The following is a 22,938-nucleotide window of genomic DNA, read 5'->3' on the forward strand; positions in this document are numbered from 1 at the left end:
CATGTCATCTGACCATAGAGCTCTTTGGCTACGCACACCAATGGTGGGTTTGGCCTTCTAAATTACAAATATGCAGAAAATACCTCATATGCATAAGATTTTAGCAAAAAGCTGAGTTTGGTTTCCTCGCAAGGAGAGGGTACTCGAGTACTAAAAACATGGGATGCAATTATTTTGACAGCCATCTTTGAAAATTATGGACCCCACTAGATACTTTCATATTTCAGTTTTTATTGAGAAATGTACACAGTGATATTCCAAAAGTTACAAATCCAGTCAAATTGAAAAAAGGGACTTGAACAAAAATTGTACAACTCAATAATGCATCAGATTAATAAGTACAAACAGTTGCTACTGCAATACTACAAAACAATAAATTAACACTAACTAGCATGACAGCGATGGACTTTGTGACATCGGCTGATGTAAAAAGGGCTTTATAAATACATTTGATTGACTACGGAGCCATGTGGGCAGACTGATACAGTCATTGCTAAACAATCTCTCTCGGAGAGTCAGAAAGTATTGCCACGGCGATCATCAATCATCACGGTTGTCATGGCGATGGCCATTGCCCCAACGGTTGTCACAGTGACAGGTAGGGTTGGAAGGTCAGTTTTTGGTGGCCTTGAGTAGGCAGGTGAAGAAGGGGTGTCTGAGAGCCTGGTCCAGGGAGAGGCGTTTAGTCGGGTCATACTCCAGCATCTTCTGGACCAAGTCAAACAGCTGTTCGTGGTCAGCACTCTGGGCCGTCATGTATTGCTGAGAGAAGAAAACAGAGGAGATGGTTAGATTCATTGATATCAGCCAACATAGGACACACCAACACTGTGATTCAGAAGGCTTTATATAATTCGCAATACAAAATAGGTTCGCCCATATTGCAAGAGGACCTCCTCACCTTGAGTGGTTTGCAGTGTTTCCTCACATATCTGCCAGAAGAGCTGTGTGCGTCCCAGTCAAGCTTGTAACGATGGACATACCGACGCTTCCTGGTTTTCTGCAGGAGGTGTACAGGTATGGTGCCAAGGACCCTCTCCATCATAGCCAGGTGTTCTTTACTGTCGTGGGTCTGGAGGAGAGAAGAGAGATGGAGATGAGGCTACATCCAGGACACACTGATCTACCCTTGCATAGAAAGAAGCCTGAACACCTTAAGATGAATGCATGATTTAGAAGGCATTCTAGTATAACGCTGTTGATGTGACAGCAGATAGTCACCCACCTGGAAGAGAGTTGACCCTAGGTAGTACTCGATGAGGATACAGCCCAGACTCCACACGTCACAGGCATGGTCCCAGCCCAAACCTACACACCGAGAGAGAAAAGCATTACGTCACTAACAGAGAAACGAAGGATGCAAGAGCCCCATGTGCCCTGGTTAACAGAAGTGCTATAGGGAATAGGGTGTCATTTGGGACACCTCTCAAGTCTGTAAGCACCTGTATCACATAGCATCAGTAAGTGCCTGGACTATTAATTGGTTGATAAGAGTAAATATTTATTGTACTTTCACTGTAAATATGTAACCCATTGCACTTTTCATATTCCATTTTTTGTGTATTATTCTGTGTTTTAACAAACTATGTACTTTGTCCTTCTGAGCAAATTACCAAATGACTTTCCCCCTGGTGAGATAATAAAGTTGATCTAATTATGACTTGGCATTGTGGCAAAGTTGGTATCTTACCCAGAATGACCTCTGGAGCGCGGTAGTGGCGTGTGGACACTACGGAGGTGTGGTGGTCGTGTTCATACGTGGCATTGCCAAAATCAACCACCTTCACATCCGGGTTCTTCAACGTCCTCTTGTCACGTCTCTGTAGGGCAGAGATGAGTCATGACAAATACTCATTTGAGTTAGTCAGACAGTACACAAAGTCAAGTCATGTAAGGCTTGACAACCAAATCAGTGAACCAAATCAGCAAACTTCAGTTCATTTAAGGTGAGTCCGTGTATTGTCAAATCGGAGAGCAGGTAGATAAGACTCGTACCATTTTGGCATTGTACTCGATGTCGTACTTCGAGTCCACAAACAGAATGTTCTCCGGCTTCAGGTCAGTGTGTGTCAGCTTGTTCTTATGCAGGACTAAAACAAACACAAACAAAACACAATCAACACATGCAGGAAAGTAGACAACACTCGTTTCTATTACACCATATGCTTGGATACACTCGTATTAGGGATGTGCATCTTTTCCTTTCAAGACAATTCGATAAGCATCTAGATAAATGCAGCCTTTGTTTTTTGTCCTCTCCTCCTGGTTCTGAAATCACTATCACCCATAATGAACTTGTCATTTTTGCAGATTAAGTGTTTGAGCTAGTAATCTATCAATATTTATCATTTACAAATGAGCTATGACAAGCCAATGAATATACAGCACAACTTTGGATTTACAGCCCCATCTCAAAATCAAATAAAAAAATATATATTGTTGAAAGCAAAACAAACAAAACTATTGCTTATGGTGAACCTGAACAATCAAAATAAAATACATTTCAAGTCCCATTCAGCAGGTATAGCCAGATCAGTTGTCTCCGGTAGTTCACTTCTATTCTGGTAAAATACTTTTCAACAGTTGTCACTTTATCATTTTAATGCTGAAGGTGCAAGACCAGGAAAAGGAGCGAAGCTGGGCACAGTGCGCAGTTTGACTAGGCTACATATATTGCCTGGGGTTGTTTGGCATGCAAAATGACTTGTAGATCAATGACTGTCAACATAGTCACATGCAGTTTGACACTGAAGGAGAGAACTTATCAGTTGTCACAAAATACTAGGTATTTTCGGAAGGTAGAAAAAATGTAAAGTGATTGGTTACGGGTGATGCATAACATTTGAATTGATTTTCTGACTGATGCCTGCTACATTTGGATCAGTTTAGGGTCTGCAGACTGACATCCCTAACTCAAATAACAATCTTTGTCGTCACCACTATTTACAATGTCTGCCCTCAAATGACACCCATATTCCCCACAAAATGCACTGCATAGAGAAAAATAGGGTGCAATTCGGGACACACACAATAATTCAGCTGTGACATTTAGCAGTGGTCTTATCCAGAGTGATTGGTGGTTACTACCACAGAAATCCTATTCACTGACTACTCCAACACGTTCTAAAATGTAATTTTATGGTAACCACTCACATCGCACGGCTCTGATGATCTGGTAGGCCATGATTCTGATGTGTTCTACGGGGAAAGGCTGGAAGTTGTTCTGCTTAAGGAAGTCATAGGTACTGAGCCCCAGCAGCTCAAACGATATACACACGTGGCCATGGTGGTCGAACCAGTCCAGCATCCTCACACACGCACTGAGATAGAAAGAGGGAGGAGAGAGTGGGGAAGGACAGAGACAAAAGAGGGACTTGCATTTACATTTTTGTCATTTAGCAGTTTGCAGTTCCTATGCCTTCCACTAGATGTCAAGCCTTTAGAAATGGTTTCAGGCTTGTATTCTTATAAATGAGGGAGTAAGACCAGTCTGAATGAGTGGACCCTGACGTGTCACAGAGCTTTTTCATGCGAAACCCGAGAGAGTGCATTTCTTGTTTACCTTTTATATTGATGACGTTATTGTCCGGTTGAAATATTATAGATCATTTAGGCTAAAAACAACCTGAGGATTGCATATAAACATCGTTTGACATGTTTCTATGAACTTTACAGATACAATTTGGATTTTTTTGTCTGTCTGTTTTGACTGCGTTTGAGCCTGTGGATTACTGAAGAAAACGTGAACAAAACAGAGGTTTTTGGATATAAAGAGACTATCGAACAAAAGGAACATTTACTGAGTAAATGAATGTCTTCTGAGTGCCACCATATGAAGATCATCAAAGGTAAGGGATGAATTTTATCTCTATTTCTGAGTTTTGTAACGCTTCTGCTTGGCTGGTTACGGTTTGTAATAATTTGTCAACTGGGCTATGTTCTCAAATAATCGTAAGGTATGCTTTCGCCGTAAAGCATTTTTAAAAATCTGACACTGTGGTTGGATTCACAAGAAGTTCATCTGTAAACCTATGTAAAATATGTTTTGTTTTCTGAATTTTTATAATGAGGTTTCTGTATTTGAATTTGGCGCTCTGCAATCTCACTGGATGTTGGCCAGATGGGACGCTAGCGTCTCACATACCCTAGAGAGGTTAAGGCAGCTAGCTAGGTAAGATAATGTCTGATATTTATTTTATTTTACCTTTATTTTACTAGGCAAGTCAGTTAAGAACAAATTCTTATTTTCAATGACGGCCTAGGAACAGTGGGTTAACTACCTGTTCAGGGGCAGAACGACAGATTTTGTACCTTGTCAGCTCGGGGATTTGCCCTGGCAACCTTTCGGTTACTAGGCCAACGCTCTAACCACTAAGCTACCCTGCCGCCCCAGGGTGACAAACACCGATATTTGATAATTAAAGTGAGATATTTTAGCGATAGTCCATAAGTAAAGTGTAAGCCTGGCAGATAGCCTACTACTGCTGTGTAGCCAACTGATGCATGTGTGACTGCTTCTCATCTTCGTAATGCAGGGCCAACCTGATTTCTGCTAATGTATGTGGCTTGTTCTAACTGTGTGTGAGACTTACTATCTCCGGTCACAGTCCAGAGAGTTCATCTGCTCCAGCACCTCTACCTCAGCCATGGCCGCCTCACGGTAGCGGTCAATGTTTTTAATGATCTTCAGTGCCATGCGAGCACCACTTCTGGAATCACAGACGACACAAACATCCAACAGTTAAGTCTAGAGAAGGGAGAGGCTTTCAAACGAGAAAGTGAATAACAGATTGAGTTTGTGAGAGCATACTGTACACATTCGAGGGGGTCATTCATCTCGGCTCAAGGGAGGTGCTCAAAAGTTAACGGAGAGAGCAGAAAGAGTAGCACAGTCACCGTGACATCCAGAAGTTTCCAGTGAGCGACTTACTTAGAGTGATCGATGCATTCCACGACTTTTCCAAAGGCTCCTTCTCCTAGAGTGGACACAATCTCATCTACAGGGATTAAAGAGTACTAGTTAGAACCAGAGGAGTGACGACTGGCATCCACTACCATGACACCTGATCTGCCACAAAATGGCTGCCGCTAGCACTGATTTGACCTAAGCTGCTTTGTTTGATATGGATTTAGCATTATACTGTCTGCAACTAGAACAGAACAGGGCTCCAAGCCAACAGCACATAAGACACAGTACACACATCACACTAATAATGATGTTATGTAGCAAGGTGTAATACTAATCAACATTTAACAATACAGTGATAAACACTACCCGCCCAAATACAATACATGCCTACAATAGAATGGGTATTTTGCAACAGTACGCCATATCAAAACCAAACTGTAACAACAAAAGAGATATAGATAGTTGACAGAGAAAAAAAGGGGAATATATTCTATACATCTCGCTCTCAGCATGTCTCCCCTGTGATAGACCAGGTGACCCTCGTCATCATCCACAACACTCCTGGATCTTTTCCTGCTCCTGCGATGATGGCTCCTCTGTTGTCCCATCACGACCATCACCACCATCATCAACCATCAACCACCATCATCATCGACCCAGAGAACATCAGGCCAGGCCACCACAACCGGAGGGAACGTGCCATTCATTCATTCAGCGGGGGGGAATCGGACGTGGGGGAAGAGATTCGGATGGATCGGCCCATTCAGAGTGGGTGGGTAGTAGCGAACCAGGCAGCGCCAGCGGACCACAGCGGGAGCAGCACATTCAAATTCAGCCCCACCAGAGAAAGGCATAGGGGGCGTCACCACATAGTGGGTGTTACAGAAGAGAAACACGGCAACAAGAATGTTCATGTGAGAGACTTTCTCAAAGTAAACGGTACAAAAAAAATGATAAGCTATCACAGTGTTGAATATGTTAATATGAATTTGTCTCCTTCAAGTTACAGTTCCTGGTTATCTTCTGACTGTGAATGATAAATATAAAGCTTCCCTTGACTATTCTTATTGAAGCCTCGTAAAGGTGTTTGCTCCTAGTCTGTTAAAGTTATGCCTAGATGATCGTCAGTGAATTTTGGTATTAACATAGGATCCATAAGTCTTATTTACTGTGGGTGTGGTACATACGGCGAGAGATACACACACAGAATGCTAACACCATTAATAACCATATTGGGAAGGAAAATAAGAAAGTAGGATGTTCTCATACCGAGTAAGAGGAGCGTAAGTGAGAAGGGCTGCGTCTCCGCCCTCGGCGGCTACTGCGTCTGCTGCGGCCGCTCTTGCCGCTCCGACCAGATGATTTGCTGTAGTGGTGCCACTCCTTGTCCCTTTCGCGGTCTCCGTCTCTATCCCTGGAGGCGCCCCTGCTGTCCTCGTCGTAGCCCATCTCCAGGCTGGCTACTCTGGCCCCCTTGTCCTTAGACTCTAGCCTCTGGTGATTCAGGCTGTGGGTCTCCAGGTAATGCCTGAAAGGGAGAAACACAGCTTAGCGACTGACTCCTCCTCCCGCCTACTTAGCCACTGCTTGGTTCCAATGGCTTCACCGACACCCTATCCCAAGGGGCTTTATATGTATTAGTAACAAGCTGATTCACTACTACAGGGTGCTACATCATTATTACAGTGTTCTTGGTGTGAAAGCCTAGAGTCTGGCGTTCAAGCACATGGTAGATTCATAGTTCTAGGGGTAAACTGACGCAACAAACTAGACAGACAGAACAGATCATGACATGTAGGGCGGGAGGTAGCCTAGCGTTATATACCGAAAGGTAGGTAGTTCGAATTCCCGAGCCGGCATGGTGAAAAATGTGTGGTTCTGCCCTTGAGCAAGGCAGTTAACCATCCACAACAACAGTTCTCCGATTTAGGATTGAGTTAAAAGCGGAAGTCAAGTTTTGGTTGGACCTTGTGTGTAATTGACAAAATAAATGTTATCCTTTCATATCAAACCTTTCACATTTATCTATCATAAATATGAGAAGCCGGCTGAATGTATATAATTATGCACAAGCACCCCCCCCCACACACTCCAATGTGCACACTGGAAAGCATAGGTGTCCACTACGACAGTTATTGATGTGGCTTAGTGATGAACCCGTAAAGCCCTTTCAGGAGAGGCTTTGAGGAATGTGGTCTGAAGCAGACCTTCAGAGCCATGATGGCACCCTGGTGGGTGTCAGGTCTCTTTCAGGAAAAGGTCTGCGTCGCCGGGGGACTTAATATTAGAGCTGCCCTGCCCTTTCCTCCTGCCCTGGAAACTTCCACCATGAACTTCGCTCACATAGCATACAGCTCAGGGACGGACACAGAAACTGGAAAGGTTTAACCTTCCAGCAATAAAAAAAGACATTAAAAATGTCCAATGACATTACTTCCCATAAGAGTAAAAACTTTGAAAATATAAAGAGCAGGGTTCATACACATTTTGACAAATGGAATTCCATGACTAAGGAATTTTTCAGGATATTGGCAATGAGGCCCATTATCTACTTCCCCAGAGTCAGAAACCATTTTTTAAAAAAAATATATATACAGCTGAAGTCGGAAGTTCACATACACCTTAGCCAAGTACATTTAAACTCAGTTTTTCACAATTTCTGATATTTAATCCCATTAAAAATTCCCTGTTTTAGGGCAGTTAGGATCACCACTTTATTTTAAGAATGTGAAATGTCAGAATTATAGTAGAGAGAATGATTTATTTCAGCTTATATTTCGTTCATCACATTCCCAGTGGGTCAGAAGTTTACAGACACTCAATTAGTATTTGGTAGCATTGCCTTTAAATTGTTTCACTTGGGTCAAACGTTACAGGCAGCCTTCCACAAGCTTCCCACAATAAGTTGGGTGAATTTTGGCCCATTCCTCCTGACAGAGCTGGTGTAACTGAGTCAGGTTTGTAGGCCCCCTTCATCGCACACACTTTTTCAGTTTCACACACAAATGTTCTACAGGATTGAGGTCAGGGCTTTGTGATGGCCACTCCAATATCTTGACTTTGTTGTCCTTAAGGCATTTTGCCTCAACTTTGGAAGTATGCTTGGGGTCATTGTCCATTTGGAAGACCCATTTGCGACCAAGCTTAAACTTCCTGACTGATGTCTTGAGATGTTGCTTCAATAGATCCACATAATTTTCGTGAAGTGCACCAGTCCCTCCTGCAGCAAAGTAACCCCACAACATGATGCTGCCACCCCCGTGCTTCACGGTTGGGATGGTGTTCTTCGGCTTGCAAGCTTCCCCCTTTTACCTTCCCCCTTTTACCTACACACATAACAATGGTGATCATGGCCAAACAGTTCTATTATTGTTTCATCAGACCAGAGAACATTTCTCCAAAATGTACGATCTTTGTCCCCATGTGCAGTCGCAAACCATAGTCTGGCTTTTTTTGGCAGTTGTGGAGCAGTGGCTTCTTCCTTGCTGAGTGACCTTTCAGGTTATGTCGCTATAGGACTCGTTTTTACTGTGGATATAGATACTTTTATACCGGTTTCCTCCAGCGGTATGAGTGGTATGATTGCTGCGTGGTCCCATGGTGTTCATACTTGCGTACTATTGTTTTTACAGATAAACGTGGTACCTTCAGGTGTTTGGAAATTGCTCCCAAGGACGAACCAGGATTTGTGGAGGCCCGCAATTTCTTCTGGGGTCTTGGCTGATTTAATTTTCCCATGATGTCAAGCAAAGAGGCACTGAGCTTGAAGGTAGGCCTTGAAATACATCCACAGGCACACTTTCAATTGACTCAAATTATGTCAATCAGAAGCTTCTAAAGCCACAACATAATTTTCTGGAATTTTCCAAGCTGTTTAAAGGCACAGTCAACTTTGTGTATGTAAACTTCTATTACAATGGAATTGTAATACAGTGAATTATAAGTGAAATAATCTGTCTGTAAACAATTGTTTGAAAATGACTTGTGACATGCACAAAGTAGATGTCCTAACCGACTTGCCAAAACCATAGTTTCTTAACAAGAAATTAGTGGAGTGGTTGAAAAATGAGTTTTAATGATTTCAACATAAGTGTAAATAAACTTGACTTCAACTGTACATATACACATCCGTTCAAAAGTTTGGAGTTCCTTGGAAATGTCCTTGTTTTCCATGAAAACATACATGAAATGAGTTGCAAAATGAATAGGAAACATAGTCAAGACGTTGACAAGGTTACAAATACTGATTTTTAATTCAAATAATAATTGTCCTTCAAACATAGCTTTCATCAAAGAATCCTCCATTTACAGCAATTAAAGTCATGCAGACCTTCGGCATTCTAGTTGTCAATTTGTTGAGGTAATCTGAAGAGATTTCAACCCATGCTTCCTGAAGCACCTCCCACAAGTTGGATTGACTTGATGGGCACTTCTTACGTACCATATGATCAAGCTGCTCCCACAACAGCTCAATAGAGTTGAGATTGGGTGACTGTGCTGAACACTCCATGATAGACAATACCAGCTGACTGCTTCTTCCCTAAATAGTTATCGCATAGTTTGGTGCTGTGCTTTTGGTCATTGTCTTATTGTAGGAGGAAATTGGCTCCAATTAAGCGCCGTCCACAGGGTATGGCATGGTGTTGCAAAATGGAGTGATGATCTTAAAGAAGACTCTTTTACCCTGTACAAATCTCCCACACTACCACCACCACCAAAGCACCCCCAGACCATCACGTTGCCTCCACCATGCTTGACAGATGGCGTCAAGCACTCCTCCAGCATTTTTTCATGTGTCTCACGAATGTTCTTCTTTGTGATCCGAACATCTCAAAGATAGATTCAACGGTCTATAACACTTTTTTCCAATGTTCCTCTGTCCGGTGTCTGTGTTCTTTTGTCTTTTAGAATAGACTGACACGTTTCAGAAGAAAGGTCTTAAATTCTGTCCATTTAGAGCCTGTAATCGAACCCACAAATGCTGATGCTCCAGATACTAAACTAGTTTAAATAATCTAAAGAAGAACAGCTACTTTAAAGCAAGGCATGCCTCATAATATAAAATAAAACAAAGGGTTCAAACAATTAAGTATGCATTTTGAAAACATACTCCCTCCAGCTCACATTGTAAAGTGGTGGGTGATACGCTGATAGCCTGTTGCCTGCACTTGAAAGAATGGGAGGTGCGCGTCAATCAATATTTTGAGAGAATATTTTTTTGTTTTTAATTGTACACCAAAACAATTAATACACAATGGCATTTAGAATTGTTGTGCAATGAATGGGCTTATAAAATCATCTATTACTCCAGCATTAAACAGCTGAGGAGCTGCAGGAGAATCCTGCTCAAAATCAGCTCTGTATGCAGTGCGCATGTTATAGTTGTGTTGGATGAACCAAATGAACATATAGACGATAAATATGATAGTCAAATGTATCAAGGTTACACCGAGAACATTAAAACAAGCAGTTGTCAATTGTTTTTTAGGTGTAACAGTTGGGATAATGGGTCAATTCCATTAACAACATTTCTCATTCGTGGGTTGAGGTACATTTCCTGAGCCTTCTGACCTCTGTGCAGGTCAGTTTAAACAAGCGTGATGGGATTTTTACAATTATTTAACCAGGCAAGTCGGTATGGTTGGTATTTCTAGTAAGTAAAAAGGAGAGATCTAGTTATGGGTTGCTTGAGGATAGGTGGAGCATCTGATAGTTCTGTTGCCGACTACAGTGAAGTGATGACAGATGGGGTCACAATATTTACCCTTCATTTGATTCGAGGTTAAGTCTTCGAGATTTGTTCTCCCTTTCACTGCTGTGTGAATCATCTTGCCTCTGTCGCTTTCGGCTCTCCACCCAGCTGAACTCATTTAGCCAAACACCAGGGGAACGCATTCGCTTTGACTGCCGCATCTGCCACACAAGTAATGCATTTTCACATTAGATACATAGCTAACTAACGTTAAAGCAAGCAACATGGCTAGCTGCCAACAAACGTCGAAAATAATTCAAATCTAAATATAGCTAACGTGAAATTAGGTAGCAAGCTAGATATTCGTATACATGTAATATAGTGAATTCAACCATACAATAGGAGACCTATGAAATTATTATTTTGCAAGCATTTATCTAGGTAAGTTAGCAAGATAAACATGGTCAATCTATTCTCTTTGTTGCCACTGACTGGCGACGTCTTTGTTCTATATTGCTAATTAGCTAACGTCGTTAGCTTTCTAGCTTACGGTAACTAAAGTTAACTAGTAACAAAAAATAAGTTAAACGTGAAGTTAGCTGGCTAGACGTCTATAGATAACGTTAGCAACATCTGAGAAACACGCTGTAGCGTCAACACAGAAAAAAACGATTGTCAATATTTATTTTCGTTTAAAAAAAAAAGTAGGGATAGCCAGTTATAGTAACGCTTTAGCTAGCTAGCTTCCTGGTTCGACGACGAAACGTGGAGGCTAGCAAACGGCTTAACATTGAACGGATTATATATGGTTTCCGTTCTTCTATGACACATGCAATAACCTGTCCTCACCTTATCTAACGATTGATGTATCCCAAAATACGAATTAATAGGTAAAAAAATGTATTTTTCAGTAGCTACTTCTGTACACTGCACAAACTAACCTGCCTACAAAATGGCGAACTCTGCTGCTGGAACTTTCCATACGTAAGTAAATAATTGACGTCAAATGCTGTACTACGCCCAATGCTGGGAATTTTGGAATTTGTAGTTTTTTAAGAACGTTTCCTGTGGGCATTGAGGAAGAGGATGTAGGTTTCCCCTTTTCTTTGTGCAGCAGGCCTGAAATCCAAACCATTCGTCACCCTCAGTTGGCCCATTCTGATGAAGGTGTCCCACGCAGAAACGTAAACTTGTTTGTTTGTCCCGTAAATAAACTCAGACACTGACATCTATGCAGACACCCAGTGTTCGTATTTCTTTATTTCCCTTCCTGGATAGTCACCTGTTGAACTGTCATGGACTAAGTAATGAATGTTTTTGGATTATCAAGTCAAACAGCATTTCCTGATTCTCCCCCCCTAGCACGGAGGGGTATGCTGACAAACTTTTACAGATGCGCAATCGAGAGCATTCTGATGGGCTGTACGGAAACTGCACTGCCCTCAACTGAAACTGCACCGCCCTCAACCGCATGGCTCTCCAGAGGGTGGTGTGGTCTGCACAACGCATCACCGGGGGCAAACTACCTGCCCTCCATGACACCTACAGCACCCAATGTCACAGGAAGGCCAAAAAGATCAAGTACAACAACCACTGCCTGTTCACACCGCTATCATCCAGAAGGTGGGGTCAGTACAGGTGCATTAAAGCTGGGACCGAGAGATTGAGAAACAGATTCTATCTCAATGCCATCAGACTGCTAAACAGCTATAACTAACTTAGAGAGGCTGCTGCCTACATTGAGACCCAATCACTGGACACTTTAATAAATGGATCACTAGTCACTTTAAACAATGCCACTTTAAATAATGCCACTTTAATAATGTTTACATATCTTACATTACTCAGATCACATGTATATACTGTATTTCATACCATCTATTGCACCTTGCCTATGCCGCTCGGCCATCGCTCGTCCATATACTTATATGTACATATTCTCATTCACCCCTTTATATTTGTGTGTATTTGGTAGTTGTTGGGGAATTTGCTAGATTACTTGTTAGATATTACTGCACTGTTGGAACTAGAAGCACAAGCATTTCACTACACTCGCATCAACATCTGCTAACCATGTGTATGTGACCATTACAATTTGATTTGATTTAATTCTTTCCTGTATGCATATCAAAAAACATGTTTATCTAGTCTAGTAGCTACTAAAATGGTCCCATCAAAACATGCCTCCCCTAGTCCTTGATCATGACTCTCAGATCCATTACATTACAAAATAATCATTGGACGAGGGCCTGCTGAGGGGAACAGAGGTCTAAGGCTCTGCATCGCAGGGCTTGAGGCGTCACTACAGACCCAGGTTTGATCCCAGGCTGTGTCACAGTACCATAGGGCGGCGCACAATTAGCCAAGCGTCGTCCAGGTTAGGGGAGGGTTTGGCCGGGGGAGCTTTACTTGGCTAATCATACCCTAGCGACTCCTTGTGGTGGGTCAGGCGCCTGCAGACTGATTTTGGTCATCAGTTGAATAGTGTTTCCTCCAACACATTGGTGCAGCTGGCTTCTGGGTTAAGCGGGCAGGTGTTAAGGAGTGTGGTCATGTTTCGGAGGATATATGACTTGACCTTCGCCTCTCCCGAACCCGTTGCGGAGTTGTAGTGGTGAGACAAGATCGGTAGCAAGATGGTGCCGACAGAGAGGGTCACCTCACTTAGGAAACTATGCAGTATTTTGATTTTTTAATGTATTATTTCTTACATTGTTAACACAGAAAATCTTAACTGTTATTACATACAGCCGTGAAGAACTATTGGATATCAGAGCGACATCAACTTACCAACATTAATCCAGGAATGCAGGTGCTTCTACACCTGCATTGCTTGCTGTTTGGGGTTTTAGGCTGGGTTTCTGTACAGCACTTTGAGATATCAGCTGATGTACGAAGGGCTATAAAAATACATTTAATTTGATTTTGATTTGATTTGGGCACCCAGGGCATTTGATCTGATCCCAGAGGCCGACCCAAAACAACGTAGCCGCAGAAGAGGTAGACGGAGCGGCCTGCTGGTCAGACTTCGAAGGGATGCGCACCACCCACCGCTTCCGAGTATATTACGAGGCAATGTCCAGTCTCGAGATAACAAGGTAGACGAAATTAGGGCACAGGTTGCTTTCCAGAGAGACATCAGGGATTGTAACATACTCTTTCATCGAGACATGGCTCTCTCAGGATATGTTGTCGGAGTCGGTACAGCCACCTGGATTCTTTATGAGTCGGGCCGACAGAAATAAACATCTCTCTGGGAAGAAGGGCTGAGGTGTATGCTTCATAATTAACGACTGATGGTGTAATCATAACAACACACAGGAACTCAAGTCCTTTTGTTCACCTGACCTAGAATTCTTCACAATCAAATGTCGACCATATTATCTCCCAAGAGAATTCTCATCGGTTATTGTCACAGCTGTGTATATCACCCCTCAAGCCAATACCACAACGGCCTCAAGGAACTTCACTGGACTCTATGCAAACTGGAAACCATATATCCTGAGGCTGCACTGATTGTACCTGGGGATTTTAACAAAGCAAATTTGAGAACAAGGCTACCTAAATTCTATCAGCATATTGATTGTAGCGCTCGTGCGGGCACTGTGACTATCGGAACTAGAAGAACAAGCATTTTGCTACACTCGCAATAACATCTGCTAACCATGTGTATGTGACCAATACAATTTTATTTTATTTTATTGAAATTGGGAGGAAAAGGGGGTAAAAAAATAAATAATTAGACTTTCATATTAGCGAGAAATTATTTTCTAAAAACCTAAAGGTTAAATTGATACATACCATGTTAGGGTTTGTGTTCCCACACAGCCATGTCCCCATTTTACATCGCTTGTTTACGGAAAACAAATGAAAGATGAGATAACCTGTGCTAATTAGCTATCTAGCATGCTCCGAACACCTGTGTGTAAGTGTAACTCGGGAAGTGTAGCACAAGTGTAGTTTCATTGGATGGAGGAACCCATAGCTGTATGGATCTGGGCAAAAATGCAACAGTAAGTGTAGCTTTTTTATTTGAAGGATTAGTTCTCGCTGGTGAAAGCCATATTGCAAATGATGATTATTAACATTTCTCAACGTTAAAACACAGTGGCGGGATTGTAGTTCACATGAGCCAGTCGTGGGCAAAGCTAATGGCTGAAAATGGCTGTACGGAGAAGGCAGAATGCCGCCTAGAGTTTGGGCGCTCATGCCTTCCCTAGACCTGGGTGAATAACAGGTTCAATTTTATTAAATAGTTTGGGGCATGACCTCATCTCCTCGGAGCCAGATGATAATGACAGGTAGCCCTATGCTGGGCAGCTGGCATCGAAAACCCTCCGCTGTGAGAAAGGAGTTTCAATGATGGGCTTAAAGGTTATTATGCTGGTGGTGGGAGGTGGATTGTGGGAGAACATGGGTAAATTGGCATAAATACCTCAAGATTTACGCCCATTGGTTGAGAGAGAGGAATGTGATAATTGCAAGAGTGAGCCCATAGGTTGAACAACAACCATGAGGAAGGTGCTTTATTGTGCTTTTAGGCTATGAGGTAAGTAGATACATGACATTCCGTGCGTGGCTCATAGGAAAGGAGAGAAGAAGCAAGATGCTATGCTGATGACACGTCTATTCATTCCCACTCTGCCTGTATAACTGGAAACAAAGTGAATTATGCTCTGCTTACTTGAAGAAGGTAGCCCTTTCCTGTAGTCAAATTACCTTTGTGGCTTCATGAGTGGAACATTATTAATATATTTTCATAATTACGATTATTTATAAAAAACCTGCCGAAAATCCGATGTTTCTATGTCAAATAGTTTTGTTATATTTCACTCTTCTGTGATTTAAAAAAAGTTTATTTGACCTTTATTTAATTAGGCAAGTCAGTTAAGTACAAATTCTTATTTTCAAGGACGGCCTAGGAACAGTGGGTTAACTGCAATGTTTAAGGGGCAGAATGACACATTTTTACCTTGTCAGCTGAGGGATTTGGGGTGGCAGTGTAGCCTAGTGGTTAGAGCGTTGGACTAGTAACGAAAGGTTCCAAGTTCAAATCCCTTGAACCTCCTACTTCTCTCCAGTGTAGTTAGAAATATTAATGAATGCGTATGCAGAATATGAGTATATATTTAAGAAAAAAAAAGCAGTACATTAGCAGCAGCAAAAGAACATGAGCTGGCGTGGCAGAAAATTGCTGACCGAGTCAATGCGTGACTATTATCTGTAAAGAAACATCTTGTGTGTTCCACTTGTTCAACATTTATATAATATATATATATATATATATATATATATATATATATGTGTGTGTTTAATATTTATGCAGGTGCAACCCAACAAGCACAAAATGTACTTGGCAACAACTGAAGATCAAATATGGAAATATACTTCAAACAGGTAAGCTAGAATTTCATTACAAGCAATTGTGATGTTGTTTAGCCTACCCTACCTAATTAAACAGCATTCAGTGGCTACATTCAACATGTCACATGTTTAAGTAGTTAGTGAAATTTTCTAAGCAACGTTTATTTTTGATTTGTCAGCCAGCCAAACACTGCCAGTATTTTAATATTGCCTATTTGAACGTAACACCTAAATGCCTTTATAAATACAAGTTTCCAAATTTGTGCTTGCTGGACATGTTCAAATTTGACTTCCATTATAGAAAATAGAAAAAAGGCTGAGGGCCGAAAATCAGGTGGGGATGGCTCTCAGTCAAAACAGTGGGTGACCTATCTCTGGCAGAAGCTCATTTGACCCAACCACCCACCAGGACACAAGGGCCTACATAAGAGTTTATTTATTCAAATGAATGATATATGTACATTCATCCTTTTGCCCACGTTTCCTCAGTGACGCCCACCCATCCATCTTAGACACAACTTGGCACACTGATTGTCTTGTAGCGGTACAATTCTTTGTAAATTGACTGCTGTTACTTTTTCAGATTCTTAGTTGTCCTTCAGACATCATCTATTTTGAAAGGTGACTCAGAGTTATGTATATATTTGAAACATTTTGTGTGGCCTGCACACTGTTGTAAAAACTAAATTCAAATTAGGTGGGGGCACTTCTGGGTAAAGGTATAATTTAACTGTCTAATCTTCATCTTCTACCAGTTACTGATGGTGTAATATGTCTGGTGGAGCCTTCTGCTATAAAAACCTCCATGCAGGTAGGTGTAAGTACTCTTAATACTCCACAGATATTTCATAATGGGTTAGAGTAGAACACCAAAATTGTAAATCTTTTTTTACAGGAGGATGATGAAGACAGCTTGTCAGCTGCCACAGAGAGGGAGAGGGACGTTACAGAGAGGGACGTTACAGAGAGGGACGTTACAGAGAGGGACGTTACAGAGAGGGACGTTACAGAGAGGGACGTTACAGAGAGGGACGTTACAGAGAGGGAAGTTACAGAGAGGGACGTTACAGAGAGGGACGTTACAGAGAGGGACGTTACAGAGAGGGACGTTACAGAGAGGGACGTTACAGAGAGGGACGTTACAGAGAGGGAAGTTACAGAGAGGGACGTTACAGAGAGGGACGTTACAGAGAGGGACGTTACAGAGAGGGACGTTACAGAGAGGGAAGTTACAGAGAGGGACGTTACAGAGAGGGACGTTACCTTAACATCTAGCAGTTGATGATAGTGTTGTACCATAATAAAACTTTCACCTTTGCTCTAACACAGCAATTCTGGAAATTACAACGAAGAAGAGGGTCCATCCACCTCCACAGCACAACTTACCTCAGTTAGATGTTGTTCAGCATTGGCCCATGAAACTAAGTAGACCTGGCACAATGAAATTCAATGTAATTTTTTGTGTTCCTATAGCTCCCTGTGAAACAGCTGTACAAGGTATACTTAGAGAAACACATTGAAGAATGTAATTTAGACATTGACCACATAAGGCTGCAGATGCAAAAGATAAAAATAGAAATACAACTGCTGGAACATCACTTAAAGGTGGGTGAGGTGCCCACAGGTAGAACATCACTTAAAGGTGGGTGAGGTGCCCACAGGTAGAACATCACTTAAAGGTGGGTGAGGTGCCCACAGGTAGAACATCACTTAAAGGTGGGTGAGGTGCCCACAGGTAGAACATCACTTAAAGGTGGGTGAGGTGCCCACAGGTAGAACATCACTTAAAGGTGGGTGAGGTGCCCACAGGTAGAACGTCACTTAAAGGTGGGTGAGGTGCCCACAGGTAGAACATCACTTAAAGGTGGGTGAGGTGCCCACAGGTAGAACATCACTTAAAGGTGGGTGAGGTGCCCACAGGTAGAACATCACTTAAAGGTGGGTGAGGTGCCCACAGGTAGAACATCACTTAAAGGTGGGTGAGGTGCCCACAGGTAGAACGTCACTTAAAGGTGGGTGAGGTGCCCACAGGTAGAACATCACTTAAAGGTGGGTGAGGTGCCCACAGGTAGAACATCACTTAAAGGTGGGTGAGGTGCCCACAGGTAGAACATCACTTAAAGGTGGGTGAGGTGCCCACAGGTGGATGATTTTACTTGTTTGAACAACATAAACAATATGAACGACTGTACTGCATTTGTACTTGCAGTTAATAAAGAAGACTTCATAAAAAGAAAGGCATATTGTCTTTATTTGACACTGGGGAGGTGATAGGTCAATCAGGAATGATGGTAGCATATTGTGTCTGACTGTTCTTCCATCTCGTGCGTCAGCGGGGTGGTCAGGATTGTTATCAGGGTCGTTCACTGGTTGAGTAGGACATTGTTCTCCTCTAATTGTGGCATTGTTGTAGAGAATCACACATGCCACAATAATGTCACATGCCCTTTCTGGGGTGACCCTGAGCCTTCGAATGCACTGGAACCGGGCCTTGAGCATCTCAATGGTCATCTCTACCCTGGCTCGTGTCCTGCTGTGAGCCAAGTTATAACGTTGCTGCGGGCTGGGCACAGGATCAGGGTAAGGGGTCAGCAAATAGGGTTGCCAGGGGTACCCTCTGTCACCGAGCAGGTAACCATCAAACTCTATGATAATGAGGTTTCAGTTTACATTTTCAGTTGCAATAGGAGGAAACAAAATATTGATTATAATAGGACATGTTTTCATTTCAATATACTGTAGAAGGAAACTGTCTCTGCTCTTGCTGGGTATAATGGGTGTGGGTGAGGGCTATACTGTAGAATGAAACTCTCTGCTCTTGCTAGGTATAATGAGTGTGGGTACTGTAGCTGTGGGTTAGAAATAGGGTGAAATCAACCATTATAAACAGAGAAAGACATACGTTGTCGTTATTAACTTAAACTAAAAACTTGTTTAAAAATATTTTTGAGAAGAATTGAAGATGCGAAAAAGTATCTGGAAGATACTTCTGTGATGGAAAATCAGGATTCGGTTTTATATATATATATAGGGACAAATCTAGTGCTCAGTGTACACTCACGAAAAATGTACGAATCATGCACAGATCCAGGCCACTTTGCTTCCACGTTGCTGATGATGTGGGCTGCATCACATATGATCTTCACAGTGCAGAACAGTAATTTGCTGGAGTAGATGTATTGTGAAGTATTTTCTTTTGGAATGATAAAGGCTACTATTTAGGCCTACCCTCACATTAATGCTGTGGAAAGACCTCCTTTTCACATAATCTCCTTCATTTTCTTGAGGAGCTGTGATAGGAAAATGAGTGCCATCTATGCAGCCAATCACACCTGGAAACTCAAAAATACTTCAAATTATCTGATTAGTGTGTCAAGTCTCAAAGCTTGACACATTATTGCTTAGACTGATACCTGCCATTCTGTGGAATTCTTCCTTGATGAGTCTTGTGGGTCTGTGACTTGGGAACACCACAAAAGTATACAGTAAACGTTTCAGTGCAAGAGTCTCATTTCTGACAGCCTGACAGACGTTTGCCTTGGAAATATGCTCATTGTCACCGATGTTATATAGAAAACTCCCCTTGGCAAAAAAACGAAGTGCAACACAAAGAATTTGTTCCCGAACTGAGAGCATGTCCACAGTGTGCCATATGAACGATATGAGGGCTGAGAATATTGTTCAGATGAACGATATGAGAGCTGAGAATATTGTTCAGATGAACGATTGTGCAGAAAAACAGAAACGCTCAAACACATAATCACTTGGGAATGATAAAACATCCAAGCGGGGTCTGATCAACCTCTTCCCGACGGAGATTTCTGCTGAGTATTTGTGCTTCAATTTCAACTGGCTCTTCAAGAAAAGGACACACCGTGTCTGACACCCTCCATCAGTCTGCAGGCTTCAGCTAAAGAGGAGAAACTCCGGGTTAGTTGAAGAAAACCTGCCACTGGCCCGTGAATGAAAAACAGAGACAGAATGTTATAGTGTAACCGATGAGGGTTGAAGAGAGATGAAAAGATCATGAGTAGCAGAGTGGGGTTGGGAATGAATATACAGTATATTTGCATGAAGAATGATAAAGTATTGAGTTTAAGTGCAAGCTATTATGATAGTACCCCTGGAACCCAATTTAGAATGGTTTAAGGAGAAGTTCACCCAAAAACACTTCTGGGCTCATTATAACACTTACCTGGTCTTCCATCAGTACACCAGACTATTTCTTTTATGTCCATATTCAGATGTATGTAGGTAATAAGCTGATTCTTTCCCTGCCTTCTCCATTGAAACCCCATGCAACGTCAAAGTCCATCATAAATACCTCCCAAACGGGTATCCCATGATCGCAATAGTCCTTGTAATGACTTTCTCTGCACAATTTTTCAGCTAACTTATTTCAGTAGGCAAGTCTTTACAAATGGTTTCATATTGAAATTCAGAGAGAATATTAATGCCCGCCGTGAGTCAATATCTGGGACCTCCGAGGTGGGCATGGTTGAAGGATGTCATCAATTTTCTGTTCTCACTCCCTCACAGTATTTGCTGCCCTCGTCAAAAGTAGTTAAAGAACGTCAGATCGAGAAAGAAAAGGAAATTGGAGACCTGCCTTATTTTCAGAATGGTACTGTTGTGCCATGTCGTTTTGAGCCGGAGTATACTGAAGCTGAGTTGTTCCATTTGCGGGCTGACGGAGAGAAAAGAAAAACACGAGCAAGCAGATGTCGAGGAAACGCATGCTCTTCCCAGAACGCACAGTGACTGATGTGGCAGTTGCGGAAGATGCCTACTGTACCTCTATCAATAGACAGTGAATGTCCTGGCTGTCGAGAATGGGACCAGGAGGTAGAACATCAGTATGACAATGCAGGTAGAACATCAGACTGACGATGCAGTAGAAGATGGCACGTGTGTAGCTAAACACTCCAATTTCTTGTCTCTCATCAATCCTGGTGTGCTGGAGACTGCCCAGGGTCAAGTAGAAACGACGTGTCAAACCTGACGGTCCAATTTGGAAGCTCTCTGAAGAGTAAATGTTTTGGCTAACTTACTCACATGATATTTACATTACTCTAAGATGAAAATAAATAGCCTACCTAATGACTGTAAGTCGCTTTGGATAAAAGCGTCTGCTAAATGGCATTTATTATTATTATTATTATTAATGACACCATTCCAACTGTATTTGAGTATCCTGACTACACCCCATAATGTAACTGGCTACTGTAGTCCCCTTCAAGTTGTCTGACAATGATGTCATGCTGGCTACGTAAACAGTGTCTAGAACATGTGGATGCGCTATAGAAATAGAATTTAATAGGATCTGCACTTCACAATCTGGATCTGAGAACGTGTCCTCAGTCAATTTACCTGGTAAAATAAAAAATACATTTAAAAAATCTACATAAACAATCATTTATATTAACAAACAGTGCAGGAAGTATAAACTCCATAGTGGTAGTAAAGAAAAACATGTTGTTGCTGCTGCAAGTCTAGCTTTTATACCAATAATATCCTAATTAGCCTGTATACCCACACAAGAGGAAGAAAAAGCTACATTGGATTCCAGGAAGTTGAGGAGGCTCATTACATCTTATATGAATAACTTGTCTCTCTTACCCCTTTTTCTCCCTAATTTTGTGGTATCCAATTGGTAGTTACAGTCTTGTCTCATTGCTGCAACTGCCGTATGGACTCAGGAGAGGCGAAGGTCGAGAGCCATGCGTCCTCCGAAACACAACCCAACCAAGCCGCACTGCTTCTTGACACAATGCCCAAGTAACCCGGAAGACAGCCGCACCAATGTGTCAGAGGAAACACTGTGCACCTGGTGACCATGCCAGCATGCACTGCGCCTGGCCCGCCACAGGGGTTGCTAGTGAGTAATGGGACAAGGACATCCCAGCCGGGCAAACCCTACCCTAACCCAGAAGATGCTGGGCCGATTGCACACTGCCCCATGGGCCTCCCGGGTGGCAGCCTGCTGTGACAGAGCCTGAACTCTAGTGGCACAGCTATCACTACGACCACTGCGCCTCTCGGGAGGCCCATTTACGTTCGGACACCCGGACATCACCTCCAACACTCCCCAAAAAACCTCACTAATGCTTCCCTTTGTTGAGTCGTCATTCTGTAACGATGTACGCTGAGAGTCGGGAAGCATGTTCAGGGTGGAGTACATTTAATTAATAAATGAACAAAACAAGAACAATGAATAGCGCACCGAGATGAAACAGCAACAATGATGATTGGTTGAAGAAACCAAAGGGAGTGACATATAAAGTGCAGGTAATCAAGGAGGTGATGGAGTCCAGGTGAGTGTCATTATGTGTGTAATGCTGGTGTGCGCCATAACGAGCAGCCTGGTGACCTAGAGGCCAGAGAGGGAGCACACGTGACAATGCCTAAAGTGACGAGTTAAAGGCAATAGGTTTACTGAGCTCAAAGCATGGATGAAATAAAAAATGTTGAATCGCTGACATATCAATTGATAAAATGCCTGATGTTGCAAATCACCACTTGTGAAATAAGTTATGATTATGCATCTAAGAAAACTTAATGTAAAATATGAGTGGCTAGCTTATAGAGTTTAGGAAACATGTCTGATTATTATGATACCAATCCATGATTGCTGGCAATGGAGTGTCGGCGAGGCCGTTCGACAAACTGCTCATGTTCACCTTAGTTTCAGTCCACGCCTATGCAGCCATATAGCTGTGAACAGCACAACAGCAATCGGCCTGCATAGACCAGTGGACGGGAGTTAATTACTCACCGGTGTTATTTAAGTGATAATGCCTGAAAAGCCGGTGTTTGGAGGATATTGACACGGGTGTTGTTAGCCCCGAGACAAAGTCAAGGGCTGGCAAACCTTGCCAATATCTCCTCCAAACACCAGCTTCGAGGGTAATATCACTTTTATACAATAGGTTATTTTTTGGAAGCTTCATTAAATAGTACCCGCATAACACCA

The 22,938-nt window shown here is 42.3% G+C and overlaps 1 protein-coding gene across 2 annotated transcripts; it reads right to left on the reverse strand.

The window, feature by feature from the left end:
- Nucleotides 1–211: 211 nt before the first annotated feature.
- LOC123993245 (dual specificity protein kinase CLK4-like) lies at nucleotides 212–11,584 on the reverse strand. Of its 2 annotated transcripts, XM_046295169.1 has the most exons (12): nucleotides 11,451–11,584; nucleotides 10,674–10,822; nucleotides 6,179–6,437; nucleotides 5,406–5,505; nucleotides 4,931–4,997; nucleotides 4,593–4,709; nucleotides 3,154–3,320; nucleotides 1,996–2,090; nucleotides 1,691–1,820; nucleotides 1,226–1,308; nucleotides 902–1,072; nucleotides 212–762 (listed from the first exon to the last, which is right to left on the reverse strand). In XM_046295169.1, the coding sequence occupies exons 2-12, from the start codon at nucleotides 10,820–10,822 to the stop codon at nucleotides 613–615; spliced, it is 1,488 nt and encodes a 495-aa protein (XP_046151125.1). In that variant the 5' UTR covers nucleotides 11,451–11,584; the 3' UTR covers nucleotides 212–612. The 2 variants fall into 2 exon arrangements, with proteins under 2 accessions (XP_046151125.1, XP_046151126.1); XM_046295170.1 differs by lacking the exons at nucleotides 5,406–5,505; nucleotides 10,674–10,822; nucleotides 11,451–11,584 and having other exon boundaries at nucleotides 6,179–6,312.
- Between the last annotated feature and the right edge of the window lie 11,354 nt (nucleotides 11,585–22,938).

The sequence above is a fragment of the Oncorhynchus gorbuscha genome, linkage group LG13 (genome assembly GCF_021184085.1).
Source record: "Oncorhynchus gorbuscha isolate QuinsamMale2020 ecotype Even-year linkage group LG13, OgorEven_v1.0, whole genome shotgun sequence".
Taxonomy (NCBI): Eukaryota; Metazoa; Chordata; class Actinopteri; order Salmoniformes; family Salmonidae; genus Oncorhynchus; species Oncorhynchus gorbuscha.

What these genes read in the sequence shown, in the direction of transcription:
- LOC123993245 (XM_046295169.1), bottom strand. Translation starts at nt 10,822, where the DNA reads ATGCGGCAGTCAAAGCGAATGCGTTCCCCTGGTGTTTGGCTAAATGAG. An exon ending in ACTTACGCTCCTCTTACTCG is followed by an intron (nt 5,506 to 6,178) that starts GTATGAGAACAT and finishes ATGGGACAACAG; the next exon opens with AGGAGCCATCATCGCAGGAG. An exon ending in CTGGACTGTGACCGGAGATA is followed by an intron (nt 3,321 to 4,592) that starts GTAAGTCTCACA and finishes TTTCTATCTCAG; the next exon opens with TGCGTGTGTGAGGATGCTGG.